General features: G+C 49.4%; 2 protein-coding genes across 2 annotated transcripts; both read right to left on the bottom strand.

The window, feature by feature from the left end:
* Nucleotides 1-9,858: 9,858 nt before the first annotated feature.
* LOC147481887 (uncharacterized) lies at nt 9,859-10,464 on the bottom strand. Its single transcript, XM_086579110.1, has one exon. The coding sequence runs from the start codon at nt 10,462-10,464 to the stop codon at nt 9,859-9,861; it is 606 nt and encodes a 201-aa protein (XP_086435236.1).
* Nucleotides 10,465-10,539: 75 nt separating this feature from the next.
* On the bottom strand, nt 10,540-11,328 carry LOC147481886 (uncharacterized). Its single transcript, XM_086579109.1, has one exon. It carries the CDS (start codon nt 11,326-11,328, stop codon nt 10,540-10,542), a length of 789 nt encoding a protein of 262 aa, XP_086435235.1.
* Nucleotides 11,329-13,978: the final 2,650 nt, after the last annotated feature.

Raw genomic sequence — 13,978 nt, 5'->3', positions numbered from 1 at the left:
CGGAGCAATTCAGAACATTAAGGATCACATGGGAAGCCCGTGGACAATCATGGAGAAGGCCAAGGAATTGAAGCTATGAAAGATACGACTTAGACCTGTTTTGAAGCCTATTTGGAATCCTAAGGAAAAAGGATTCGTTTCTTGGACCAAAGCCCGCAAAAGAGGAAAGAAGGATGGAGCAAAAGAGGAAAAACAGACTCTTGCGCCTAGGACGCAAGGTCCGTGTGTCCAGACGCGGCCGTTGCGTCTAGGACACAAGGCCCGTGCATCCAAATGCATGACCGACACTGTAGCCCACCTCTTTTACTATTTCGGAAACGAAGTTGGACTCTGAAAGAAGTCGATTTGTAATAGGAAACAAGCCACGATTTTGGATGTTTCTAGAACTCATTGTAACCCCTATAAATAAAAGACCTAAGTGCCTCATGAAACTCGTCAATTCACTTACATTCTTATCTCTAGAACTTAAGGCAGAGAGAGATTAATAAAAGATTCGGTTTTAACTAGTCGAGTCTTAATAAATTAGTCTTTCTACTCTTATGTTCTTCGACTCTTCTTCTTCTCGTTCTTCCTTCTTTATGGAAAGCTAATCTTCTCCTTTGGTGCTTAGGGTTCGTTGATTCTTCTGGTTCAAGGTATTCTTCAATCAGGTTAGTTCTTTATGTTTTTAGTTATTAGTTCGATTTTCCATACCAGGGGATGAAAGTATAGAATAGGGTTTATGTTTTGCAATATTAATATCATGCTAGTGTTCTTTACTTTTCTTCTAGTAGTGTAGTTCCTTAGAGTTAGGGAAGTATTCTATGTGTTGCCCTAGAAGGGGTTGCTCAGGGAGTGGCTGCCTAAGGGAAGTATTCTTTGTGTTTGCCTTAAGTGGTGATTCATTGAATGACCGCCCTATTAAGAAGTTCTCCTTCATGTTGCTCTCGGTAATACATTGAATGGCTACCCGAGCTTACATAAAAGGAAAGAAGATATTAATAGAATTGTATTAACCTGAAATCTGAACTCTCAACTAGTATCACTATATGCCTCTTTTTTTCTCTCTGTCCTCCCTTCTCTCTCTCTCCCCTTTTTTTCTCTTTTTTCTCTTTCTTTCTCTATCTACTATTCTTTTTATATCCTCTCTCCCTCTCTCCCTGTCCGTCGATCCTCTCCCCTATCCTCTAGTCGCGATCTTCCCACCTGTCACCTTAGGGTTCACGTCCCCCCTTCCTATGCTCTCTCTCCCACCTTTCTTATCTTGCCTCTATTCTCCTTCGTTAATCTCCTTGGCGTCATTCCTCGACCTCACCTTAGGGTTCCATTGCCTCAATTGCCGTCATCGTGCCCCTACTTTCTCACCTGCATACGGGCCTCCATCCGTCCCCTTCATCTGGCGGCTTCCATTCAGCCGTACCCGGACATCGCGTCTGCTTCTAGGGTTCGTGATCTATGTTATCTTTGTCCCCATGTTGTTTGATTGCACCCCCCCCCTACTTTTGACTTGGTCCACGGCTCTATTATGGGTCACTACAAATGCCCCTTCTTGACTTCGCGTCCATACATTGGGCACGAGGTCGAGAACTCTTCCCCTTCTCTCTCCTCTTTTACTGTTCCCTGTCTTTCTTGGTCAGCGTGTGATGTGAGAGGCACTCATCTGCAGCTCTTTTGACGGCCCCTGGGTTCATGTGCATCTACGTGTCGCTATTTGGCTGGCACCCCTTCTGACGCTCCGTTTTCTTCGCCGGCTAAAGTTACTCTTTTACCCCCGACCTATTTAAACCCCATTCCCCTTCTTCTTCCCTCACTTTCTTTCATCTAGTCTTGCTCTTCTCTTCTTATTCTCCATCTTCGCACTCCTTCAAATATTCTCCGGCGCACAAGCTCCCCCAGTGGTGGTCTTCCCTGCATCATCTTTTCTACTCGGTTGTCTCCGACGCTTTTCTTGACTTCCTCTCTCGCTGATAGGTATGCTTTCTCCTCTTTTCCTCCTTTTGTTGAATAGTCCTCCATTTTTTCTTGTGAACACCATTGATCCTTTGCGTCTGCTCATCTTCTTTCAATGTCGGGACGTGAATCCGGCGCCTCTACCTCTTCCCGCTTGACGGGCAAGCCCTCACCCACTCCCCCTTCTGCTTCTACCGTGCCCTCCACCTCCAATCGTCCTACTACCTTACTGCCGCCTCCCCCTAGAACCCGTAGACCTAATTTAAGAGCCCTTAGAGCGGCTTATGGTATCCCATCCGACGTCGTACTGGAACACGTGCCTTCTGTCACCCACTATCCCCACCTGGTTCCCTGCCGGCCGGGTTCCCTCGTCATTACTGTAGGTCAAATAGTTGCCGGTCTACGGCTTCCGCTTACTCTGTTGGACGTGAAAGTCTGCAACCACTTCAATATTCCCCCCTGCCAAGGTATAGGTAATTTCTGGCGAATAATGCATGCCGCGAATTCCTACAACAAATCTCACGATCCCAAGATTTCGGTAGAGACATCTATTCCCATTATTATCTCAAAACCGGCACCAAAGGCGTCAAAGATAGGATATCGGTCCTTGCGTTAAGCCTCTAAAAATAGTCTTTTCCGGAAGCTTACCACTTCCAACAAAGTCCGCACCACTATCCGCTCTATGTTTACGGCAACTTCTTGTCGCGGACATTCCCTCTTCCACGACTCTTAACCATCTCGCCTTCCGCCTTCGTGGTGAGTACTGGTCTCTTCTCCGTTATTCTCAAGTGTTTTCTCTCCCGTTTACTAACTTGCCTCTGTTTTTGCCTACAGGTTGGCGGCCAGATTCCAAGTCCCGCATTTATGACGGCGTCTCCTACCTGATCTTTGAACATATCTGCGGCCTAGGATCTGCTCAAGCCACACTGCTAGGCATCCATCCCACTACCGCGACTCCCTTGTTGCCCATTCCCGCTCTTAACACCTTTAACGGTTTGTCAGGTCCTTTTTTTCGCCCTCCACCTCCCAAGGAACGAAAGCCCCACGCTTCCCCTCCTTCAAAGAAGAGATTTCGTCCACGGGACCCTCAACAATCCCTACCTCAGTCTTCCTCTCCTTCCTCTGCCCCCCGTCCCTCCTACCGAACTATCTCCCAGTGGGACGACCAGTTCACCTCACCCAACTCCCCCGCTGAGAACATGGACGTTCACAAACAGAAGCTCTTCGACAGCGACTCTGAGGATGAGGAGGTCGTAGAGATCCCTCCACGAGGTGCGGTGCCCACCGAGCGGCCCACCTTCAAAGAGGCCGCGGACATCCTGCTCCGCAGTGCCCGACATCCCTTCCACGCTCGACCCTGCATCCGGGGAAGCAGCCTCCATCCCCTCCATCCGCCACTCTCCCCCTCCCTCCTCTCCCACTCGTCAGCTTGGTAAAGTGCCCGTGGTCGCACCCGCTTCCTCCGATGCCCCGGCACCCCCTCCTGCTGTTGCCGAAGAGTTCCGTCCCGTATTCAAGGTGCGCAACCGTCGGGTAAATCTCGATGATTCTGCTCTGGACAATGCCGCGGTGGCATCCTCATTATTCTACAACTCCCATTTGCCCCGAGACATTGCCTATGCAGATGGAGGTACCTTCGACTCGCACCGCACCTCGTTGTACACAAATTGGGAAAGGGTGAGTCTTTCTATCTCTTTTTTTTTAACCTCTCCCTTGTGTCTTAGGTCAACCTGGACATCTCTTACATGATCCGCGGCCTTCTCAGCGCCAGAAACAAACTGGCTGCCTTGGAGAGGGAGTTGGATGGTCCCCTGGGCTTGAGGGCGACCAACGCCGCTCTTCAATCGGATTTGGCGGCTGCCTCCCTAGCCAAACTCCGCGCCCAAGATGAACTTCGGACCGCAGAAGATTCTCACCAACAGTATATGGATCAAGTCAACGACCGTCTGAGTCGACAAAGGGAATCCCTCTAAATCATCACCAAAGAAAACCTGGCGGCCTCGTCCCCAAACATCGGGATAAACTGGAAGCCCTCAAACAACAACACCAAGAGACCCTAGCCGCGGAGTCCCAAAAGAACCTGTCTGACATGAACATTCTCCGCGACCGTTTCAAGCTTCTGGCCGACAAGAGGGTGGCCAAGAAACTACAAGAAGCCATGGACCGTCTCACTCAAGAAGGCCGCCTTCTCCCAGAAAAGCTTGACACTCCCGCTCCTGGCTATATTGAGGCTCTAGTAGATCCCCCCCTGGCCGTCGATACCCCTCCAGCCCCGACCGAGACTGCGGATTGCCACTCCATGGGGAATGCCGCTACCTTCCCCACTGAGACTCCTGAAGTTATAGTTACCGTCCCCCAGATGCCTTAGAAATTTGTGTGTTGTAACGTGCCCTTTTTGCTTACCTGTCTTTACCCTTGGTTGTATTTACTCTTTTCCACTCTTTATGTTATTGCAATATTGCCTTGAACTCTGTCTGTTATTTTACCGTCTCTTTATCAATTGATGCTACTTCCTGGTTCAACTCTCCATCTTTTTCTTTCTCTATTATTCTGTTTCTTTTTCTTCGCCCTATCCTTCTCCTAAACCACCGATGGGTTCTCCCAATAGCTGCCCTCTCTTCCTGCACTGGGTACTGGCTGGGGTTACTCGCTGCAACCCGTGCATCTCCGATCCGAGGCGGGTTCATCCAACTCCTCGGGCTGACTCGAGGAGGGCTCACCCCATTCCGCGGGCTCTCTCAGACTTTCACCTGATGGGTCTATCTCGTTGCCCCCAGTATCTCTAGCATCACTAATCCGGGGAGGGCTCACCCCACTCCGCGGACCCCCCAGACTTTCGTCTAATGGGGCTCTTTCGTTGCCCATGCATCTCTGGCTCCTCTGATCCGAGGAGGGCTCACCCCACTCCGCGGTCTCTCTCATACTTCTGCCCGATGGGGCTCTCTTGTCGCCCCCTGTATCTCTAGCTTCTCTGACCCGAGGAGGGCTCACCCCACTCCCCAGGCTCTCTCAGACTTCCGCCTGATGGGGCTTTCTCATTGCCCCATGTATCTCTAACATCACTGATCCGGGGAGGGCTCATCCCACTCCGCGGACACTTTCAGACTTTCGTCTAATGGGGCTCCCTCGTTACCCCATGTATTTCTAGCTTCTCTGACCCGAAGAGGGCTCACCCTACTCCCCGGGCTCCCTCGGACTTTCGCCTGATGGGGCTATCTCATTGCCCCAAGTATCTCTAGCATCCCTAATCCGGGGAGGGCTCACCCCACTCCCCGGACCTCCCAGACTTTCGTCTAATGGGGCTCTTTAGTTGCCCCATGCATCTCTGGCTCATTTGATCCGAGGAGGGCTCACCACACTCCGCGGTCTCTCTCATACTTTCGCCCGATGGGGCTCTCTCGTTGCCCCCTGTATCTCTAGCTTCTCTGACCCGAGGAGGGCTCACCCCACTCCCCAGGCTCTCTCAGACTTCCGCCTGATGGGGCTTTCTCATTGCCCCATGTATCTCTAACATCACTTATCCGGGGAGGGCTCATCCCACTCCGCGGACACTTTAAGACTTTCGTCTAATGGGGCTCCCTTGTTGCCCCATGTATTTCTAGCTTCTCTGACCCGAGTAGGGCTCACTCCACTCCCCGGGCTCCCTCGGACTTTCGCCTGATGGGGCTATCTCATTGCCCCATGTATCTCTAGCATCCCTAATCTGGGGAGGGCTCACCCCACTCCCCGGACCTCCCAGACTTTCGTCTAATGGGGCTCTTTAGTTGCCCCATGCATCTCTGGCTCATCTAATCCGAGGAGGGCTCACCACACTCCGCGGTCTCTCTCATACTTCCGCCCGATGGGGCTCTCTCGTTGCCCCCTGTATCTCTAGCTTCTCTGACCCGAGGAGGGCTCACCCCACTCCCCAGGCTTTCTCAGACTTCCGCCTGATGAGGCTCTCTCGTTGCCCCATGTATCTCTAGCATCACTGATCCAGGGAGGGCTTACCCCCTCAGCGGACTTTCGGACTTTCGCCTAATGGGGCTCCCTCGTTGCCCCATGTATCTCTAGCTTCTCTGACCCGAGGAGGGCTCACCCCACTCCCCAGGTTCTCTCAGACTTCCGCCTGATGGGGCTCTCTCGTTGCCCCATGTATCTCTAGCAACACTGATCCGGGGAGGGCTCACCCCACTCCGCGGACACTTTCAGACTTTCGTCTAATGGGGCTCCCTCGTTGCCCCATGTATCTCTAGCTTCTCTGACCCGAGGAGGGCTCACTCCACTTCCCGGGTTCTTTCGGACTTCCATCCGATGGGGCTCTCTCGTTGCCCCCTGTATCTCTTGCATCATCGATCCGAGGAGGGCTCGCCCCCCTCCGCGCACCCTTTCAGACTTTCGTCTAATGGGGCATTTTCAAAATACATATAGTCTCTATACAATTCTTTATCCTGAAATACATGAGGCATTTTCTCTGTTCCTATATGGCTTACATTACTTTATGCGATATCACGGACAACAAACTTCACTACATTCACAAAAGTGCTGCGGTTTTATATTTTTACATTCAGCGGGGGTCCTCCACTCCGACCCCCTTTACATTGCCCAAGACGTGCTTACATTTAATTATAAAATTTTTCAATAATCTTACGTTCCACGGTCTCTCTATCTGCTTCCCCTCCATGGTCTGCAACTTGTAGGTTTCCCTCCAACCTCCACCACGGTATACGGCCCCTCCCAGGTTGGACCCAACTTCCCGTCCTTCTCCTCTTTTGTACTCGGCGTCACCCGCCGCAACACCCACTCACCAACCTTGAAGTGTCGTGGCCTGACCCTTCGGTTGTATTGTCTCTGCAGCCTTCGGTGATATTCCTCTAGCCGAATACGTGCGGCGTCTCTTTTCTCCTCTAACAAGTTCAAGTCTCCAGCCAATATACGCCAATTAGACCCATCTTCCACCGTTCGTTCGACCCCAGGTGGCGCGATCATCTCCGGAAGGGATTACGGCTTCAACTCCGTGACACCATGGCGAATGGCGTCTCCTTGGTACTCGTCCCGGGGTGGTTCTATATGCCCACAAAGACATGATTTAGCTCATCGCCCAGCGCCTTTTTTATCCTCCAACTTCTTTTCAAGTTGTTCATAATCGTTTTGTTGGGCGACTCGCGTCCGTTGCCCCCGGGGTTGTAAGGAGCCGAGAAACCCCGCCTCACCCGATATGTTTGTAAAATGCTTGCCACCTTTGCTCCGTGGAACCGAGTCCCGTTGTCGGGCGATTATAGCATATGGTACCCCAAATCTACATATGATATTCTCCTATAGGAACTTAATCACTTGTGCCTCTTTGATCTGCTGTAATGAGCGAGCGGCCTCAATCCACTTTGTAAAGTAGTGCATTCTTTGCCAAAGATGTATCTTCTCCCGCCGCTTGCCACGGGCAGCGGTCCTACTATATCCATTGCCCACATGGAAAATGGCCACGGGCTTGACACGTTGTGCAGGGGTTCGGCAGGTGCGAATATCCGCTGTGAGAATCTCTGGCATTTGAGGCATCTCTGCGCGAAGTCCACTGCATCCTTTTTCATATGAGGCCAAAAGTATCCCTGTGTCAACAATCGGTGTGCAGTAGTTCTTCCCGCAGAATGGCTCCCACAGTCGCCCTCGTGCAATTCCGCTAATACCTCCTTAGCTACTTGAGACCCCAAGCATTTCAAGAAGGGCCCACTAAAGTTTTTTCGGTATACCTCTCCTTCTACCAAGACGTATCTTCGAGCTGTCTGCTCCAACCTTCTCCTTTCTTTCTTGTCTGTCACCACCTTCCCTCGCAAAAAATCCCTGATGGGATCTGTCCAGCACTCTTCTTCCTCGGTTACCTGACACGCCTCCGCCCCTTTTTCCGTACTAGGTCGGTCCAATCTCCCCACCCTTATCGTCCTTTCTTCTGACCCCGGCATTGCCGCCACCACATATGCCAGTGCATCGGCATGTTTGTTCTCCCCCCGACCCAAGTGTACAAACTAGATCTTTGCGAACCTTTTGGCCTTTTCCCGTACCACTTCCAGATACTTTGCCATCCTCGGACATCGAGCTACAAAGCCTCCGTTAACCTGGCACACCACGAGGTTCGAATCCGAATATACTATCAACTCTCGGACTCCCACCTCCTCAGCCATCCCCAAACCTGCTATCACTGCCTCATACTCTGCTTCATTGCTTGACGCCGCAAATCCCAATTTTGTCGTCAACTCTATCCTATTATTATCAGGTGTAACAAGCACCACCCCTATGCCGCTACTTTCATCTGTGGCTGACCCATCCGCGAATATCCTCCATCCAATCCTTTTATCCCAGGGGTCCATCCTACCGAGTTCCCCGTCCTTCTCTGGTTCCATAATCATTTCTTCCCCCCAATTAGGATCCTCAGCCGGGAATTCCGCTAGGAATTCCGCCGCATCGCCTAAGCGCTTTCTCCGCGGTCCTCGTCGATGCATCAGATCTCGTGACGACCGAGCATCACCGCCCATTTCAACATTCTCCGCGAACTCTCTGTCCTTAATACATGCTTAAGGGGTAGGTTGGTAACCACTACGACTGAATGGGCCTCGAAGTAGGGCTTCAACTTCAGAGTCGAAAAGATCAGGGCCAGGGCATATCTCTCGATTCTACTATATCTCGTCTCTGCGTCTAGCAGTGTTTTGCACTGAAAATATACCGGACTCTCCACTCGATCTACCAGACGGATCAGCACCGAGCTCACTGCATACTCAGAGGCCCCTAGATACAGGTACAACTTCTCCCCTTCCTCCGGCCGCGATAACAAGGGCACTCTGCTCAAATACCCCTTCAATACTTGGAATGCCTCTTCGCACTCCTCAGTCCATGCGAAGTCCGGGCGATTTAAGAACAGCCTATCTGGGCAATGTCCGCATTTGTCGGATGACTTGGATATGAACCTGTTCAACGCCGCCACCCTTCTTGCTAGCCGCTGTACCTCTTTTACATTCCGCAGGGATGACATTTCTATCAAAACCCTTATCTGTTCAGGATTAACCTCTATGCCGCGGTGAGTCACAATGTAGCCCGGGAACTTGCCAGTAGTTACTCCGAATGTGCATTTCTCTGGATTCAATTTCAAATTATACTTCCGCAATATATCGAAAGTCTCCCGCAAGCCCTCTAAATGCTCTTCCTCCGACATGCTCTTTTCCACCATATCATCTATGTACAGCTCAATCCCCTTCCGAATCTTGCTTTCGAACATTTTCTCACCCAGTCTTTGGAACGTGGCTCCCGCATTCTTCAGACCAAACGGCATCCTGTTATAGCAATAGGTGCCACCTTCTACCACAAACGCGGTTTCCTCCTGATCCGGCCCATACATCGCCACCTGGTTATACACCATTGATGCGTCCATGAACGAGAATACTTTATACCCCGCCGTCTCCGTCCTCCACCAACTCATCTACCTTGCATGGGGTAGCATCTTTCAGGCACTCCCTATTCACATCCATGAAGTCAACACACACACGCACTTTGCCATTCTTTTTAGGCACGCGACCACATTGGATGACCACTTTCGGTGAATTCTGTTTCTCGTATGATGCCTGCTCCCTTCAGCCTTAACACCTCTTCGCGAATACTCTCCGCGTACTTCGGTCTAATACTCCGCAACTTCTGCCTGACTGGCCTGGCATCTTCATTCATGTGCAACCTATGGCACGCAAATTCTGGATCTAACCCTGTGACGTCCTCAATCGTCCACGCAAACACATCCCTATTTTCCGACAAGAATCGTATCAACCTGTCTTTCCATTCCTCCGTTAGACTGGAACCTACCGATATGAGTCTCTCTTCCTCTCCTTCTTCTATATTCACCACTTCAATTGTATCTAAAGTCTTTGACCCCTCCGCCGGTCCCCCCTTCCCCTCCGCGGAGCCGATCTGTAATTGCTATGCCCGTCTCCTCCTTGGGTGGGGGCCTTCATCCTCTGTCTTATGCACCAACCGCTTCACTGTTCCCCTATGACTGTTTTTGGCTGTCACCTGATCTCCGCGGACTTCGAATGTACCCAAAGGAGTTGGAAATCGTATCACTTGATAATATGTAGACGGTACAACCTTCATCTCGTGAATCCACCTTCTACCCAAGATTGCGTTATATTGGGAGGCGGAATCCACCACCATGAACCGCGCGAACACCGTAACAGGGCCCGCGGTCACTGGTAACAAGAGTTCCCCCACGGGATCCGTCATGCTTCCGTTGAATTCATATAATTTGGTGCGGGGAGGCCTCAACTGTCCAAGATCCATCCCCATCTCTTCCAGAGCTCCTTTAAACAACAGATCTACCGCACTTCCACAATCTACCAACACTCTCTTCACCAGATAATTTCCCATTGCCACCGTGATTACTAATGTGTCCTCGTGAGGGGAGTCCACCGCTTGCAAATCCGACCTACTGAAGACAATCATATCTTGATCTTCGGCGGATCCCAATCTTGGTCGCGGAACTGAGACCCTACTATTGATTTGTTGGATGCTTGTGGTCCTCCTCATCCTATCTCTATGTGCATTATGACTTAATATCTCCCCACTAAAAATCACATGTATAGTTCCCAGCAGTTGATCCTGTCATTGCATGCGATCATCATTTCGTGGTTCTTTCACAAATTCCTTCATCTTGCCCTTATCCACCAATCTCTGCACCATCCACTTCAAAGCATAACAGTCATCCGTCTCATGGTTTCGCATCTGGTGATATTCGCAGAATGGTTTATCTGGCAGCTCCATTAGTTTATTCCGCGGTCCCTCATATCCCTGCAGGTTTTTAATAAGTGGCAATATCTCCCCCAACGGTCTGTTTAGCGGCGTCACTTCTATCTCCCGGTACGGCTTCTTCTCTCTGTTCTCCCGCCGAATTCCGTCCCGTGCTCTTTCCACCCTTGGGTTGTTCCCGCAGTACCCTTCGCTACCCTTCTCTGCAGTCCTCCCTTTGCGGTGCTCCCTATCCTTGTCCAAAGATAGAACAGCTTTCCCCGCTCTCCTGGACTCCCTCGGCAGTGTGTCCTCATACTTGATGTATTTTTCCACCCGTGGATACAATTCGTGCATCGTGGCAATCTCATTCTTGGCGACGGACTGATGTACTCCCGTCCCCGGCCGCAGCCCGCGTTCAAAGGCGATAACCGCGGTTCTTTCATCCAAGTTCTCTACCTTAAGGGTTTCGGCTTTGAACCGGCACAGATATTCTCTCACTATCTCTGCTGATTTTTGCCTCACATTAAACAGGGCCGCGATGTCAACCGATCTCTTCTTCTGGTGTATGAAGTGCCTTACGAAAGCCTGCTCCAACTCCTGGAAATTCCCTATACTCTCCGCTGGCCAGTCCGATGCCCCTCCTTTCAAACTTGCTGGGAACATCATGCACTGATCAGTCCATCATACCTTGGTTCTTGCCATAGTGGCATCTTTTGCTGAAGTGGTGGATATGATCCGCCGGATCTCCGGTTCCATCAGATCTCTCAAATCGGGCTGGTTAAAGCGCTTTGGGACCTCGAGCCCGATACCGCTTCATCAATGGGTTTGCGATTTAACCTCGCGACCACTGCGGCGCCTCTCCCCGGCTTTTCTCTTTCTGCTGGTTTGCTTCTCTATCCCTATCTATCAGATCTTGTACTTGTTCGATCGTCAAGCCTGCCACCGGATTTTCCACCAAATTGGGCTCCTCTTCTTCTTCCTCCGAGTCACCATTCGCTTCTTCGTCCACTCCTTCCTCGTGTCTTTCTTTCTCTCTCCTCAACCCATCGTTCTCCTCCCTTAACCTCCCGATCTCCTCCCTCATGAGCCGCGTCTCTTCTGTTTCTAAGTTGGCTCCCCTGCCTTCTTCTTCCTCTATCCCCGCTTCCGATGTCCTTTCTCGCACTGGTACTCTCTTTGGCCTGCCGGTTTGCTTCTTCGGTGCCATCTTTACTCGGCCCTCTACTCACGTCCCCACAGACGGCGCCAAATGTATTAACCTGAAATCTGAACTCTCAACTAGTATCACTATATGCCTCTTTTTTTCTCTCTGTCCTCGCTTCTCTCTCTCCCCTTTTTTTCTCTTTTTTCTCTTTCTTTCTCTATCTACTATTCTTTTTATATCCTCTCTCCCTCTCTCCCTGTCCGTCGATCCTCTCCCCTATCCTCTGGTCGCGATCTTCCCACCTGTCACCTTAGGGTTCACGTCCCCCCCTTCCTATGCTCTCTCTCCCACCTTTCTTATCTTGCCTCTATTCTCCTTCGTTAATCTCCTTGACATCATTCCTCTGACCTCACCTTAGGGTTCCATTGCCTCAATTGCCGTCATCGTGCCCCTACTTTCTCACCTCGCCCTGGGCCCTCCATCTGTCCCTTCATCTAGCGGCTTCCATTCAGCCGTACCCCGGACACGTCTGCTTCTAGGGTTCCGCGTCTATGTTTTGCTGTCCCCCCATGTTGTTTGATTCCACTGCAGCTGCCCCTACTTTTTGACTTGGTCCACGGCTCTATTATGGGTCACTACAAGAATAAACATAGGAACAACCTTAAGTAGAGTTATTTGTTAACGATGTTTCGTCCAAGAGGGCATCGGCACTCACTCGATTGCCTAATTATAGTCTACTTGTGAGAACAACCATGAAGCAAAAGGTCACAGATTAAAGATATCAGTGGATTCTAATATCTTGAATTCCCTCTCTTATAAATTCTCAATAGTTTAGTTTAGTTTAGTTAAGAAATTCACAATATCTATAATCATAGTTTTTAATCCCTCAAACCCTCTTTCCAGTCCTGTCCTTCATATAACATGCACTTAAAAGTGGAACGTTATCCTACTCATCCTTTACTCATTGAGGGATAATTAGGTTTTGATACTCTTTTATTTTGTTCAACGACCATCATCCATCATCCATCTACACACACAAAAGGAGCACGTGTCACCTAATCCTAAGTCAAGAAACACTGCCTTCGAAGTAAACAGTATTCAATGTAATGGTAATATTAACCAAAGGGATCTACAGGCAGTCACTACCCTTCGTTCGGGTAAGGTAGTTGATAACCAAGTGACTATGCCTAAAGATCGCCCGCAAACTAAGAATGAAACCATAACAAATACTATCATAGAAACTGAAGGCTCTATAACTATAGAAGTTCCAGTCCAACCACAACCAAAAGGTAAAACCTTACAAGACTCCTTAATAGAAATTGATGATCCTACACCTGTAGAGGTTCCAATATGGAAACCTAGTTGGAAAATGACAAAAGATAAAGACAAGGTTAATAATATTGTTGACCCTTATGCTAAGTATAGAGAAAAACCACCATTTCCCCAGAGACTAGTGTCTAAAAAGGACAAGAATTTTGATGAGATTAGGGAAGTGTTTAAAAATCTGACTATAAACCTACCTTTTCTAGATACTATAAAAAGTCTACCTGGACACGCAAAGTTTCTAAAAGAGTTGTGCACTACGAAGAGGAAAACCAACATACCCAAAGAAGCCTTCTTAACTGAACAATATTCTTCCTTATCTGAACATAATGGAATTGTTAAGTACAAGAACCCTGGTCGTCCAACTGTACAATGCACCTTAGGCGATAACTTCATAACAACTACACTATTAGACCTAGGGGCAAGTGTTAACTTACTCCCTTTTTATTTATATAAACAGTTAGGTCTCCATCAACTTAAACCAACGAAAATGACTTTGCAGTTAGCCAATCATTCTATTAAGTATCCCAAAGGCGTAGTTGAAAACATTCTAGTTAAAGTTTAGGATTTTTACTACCCGGTTGATTTCGTTATTCTTGACACCGAAGTTGCTCATGATTCTATTCCTATCATCTTAGGGCGTCCTTTTTTAGCAACCGCCAATGCCCAAATAAATTATCGGAATGGATCAATGACTCTTTCCTTTGGAAATTTGTCCATGCAGGTTAACATGCTTAGACTCAAGCAGGGACAACTAGGTTTGCCTATAGAAGGAGAAGTGAAATCCATTGAGAGTTTTGTATATCACATTAGTGCTTCCGACACTTTCCTTCCCACACTAGTAGA

This window comes from Coptis chinensis, chromosome 8 (genome assembly GCF_015680905.1).
Source record: "Coptis chinensis isolate HL-2020 chromosome 8, ASM1568090v1, whole genome shotgun sequence".
Lineage (NCBI taxonomy): Eukaryota > Viridiplantae > Streptophyta > Magnoliopsida > Ranunculales > Ranunculaceae > Coptis > Coptis chinensis.
The sequence above is the reverse complement of the archived record's forward strand: the minus strand, read 5'-3'. Positions and strand labels throughout refer to the sequence as shown.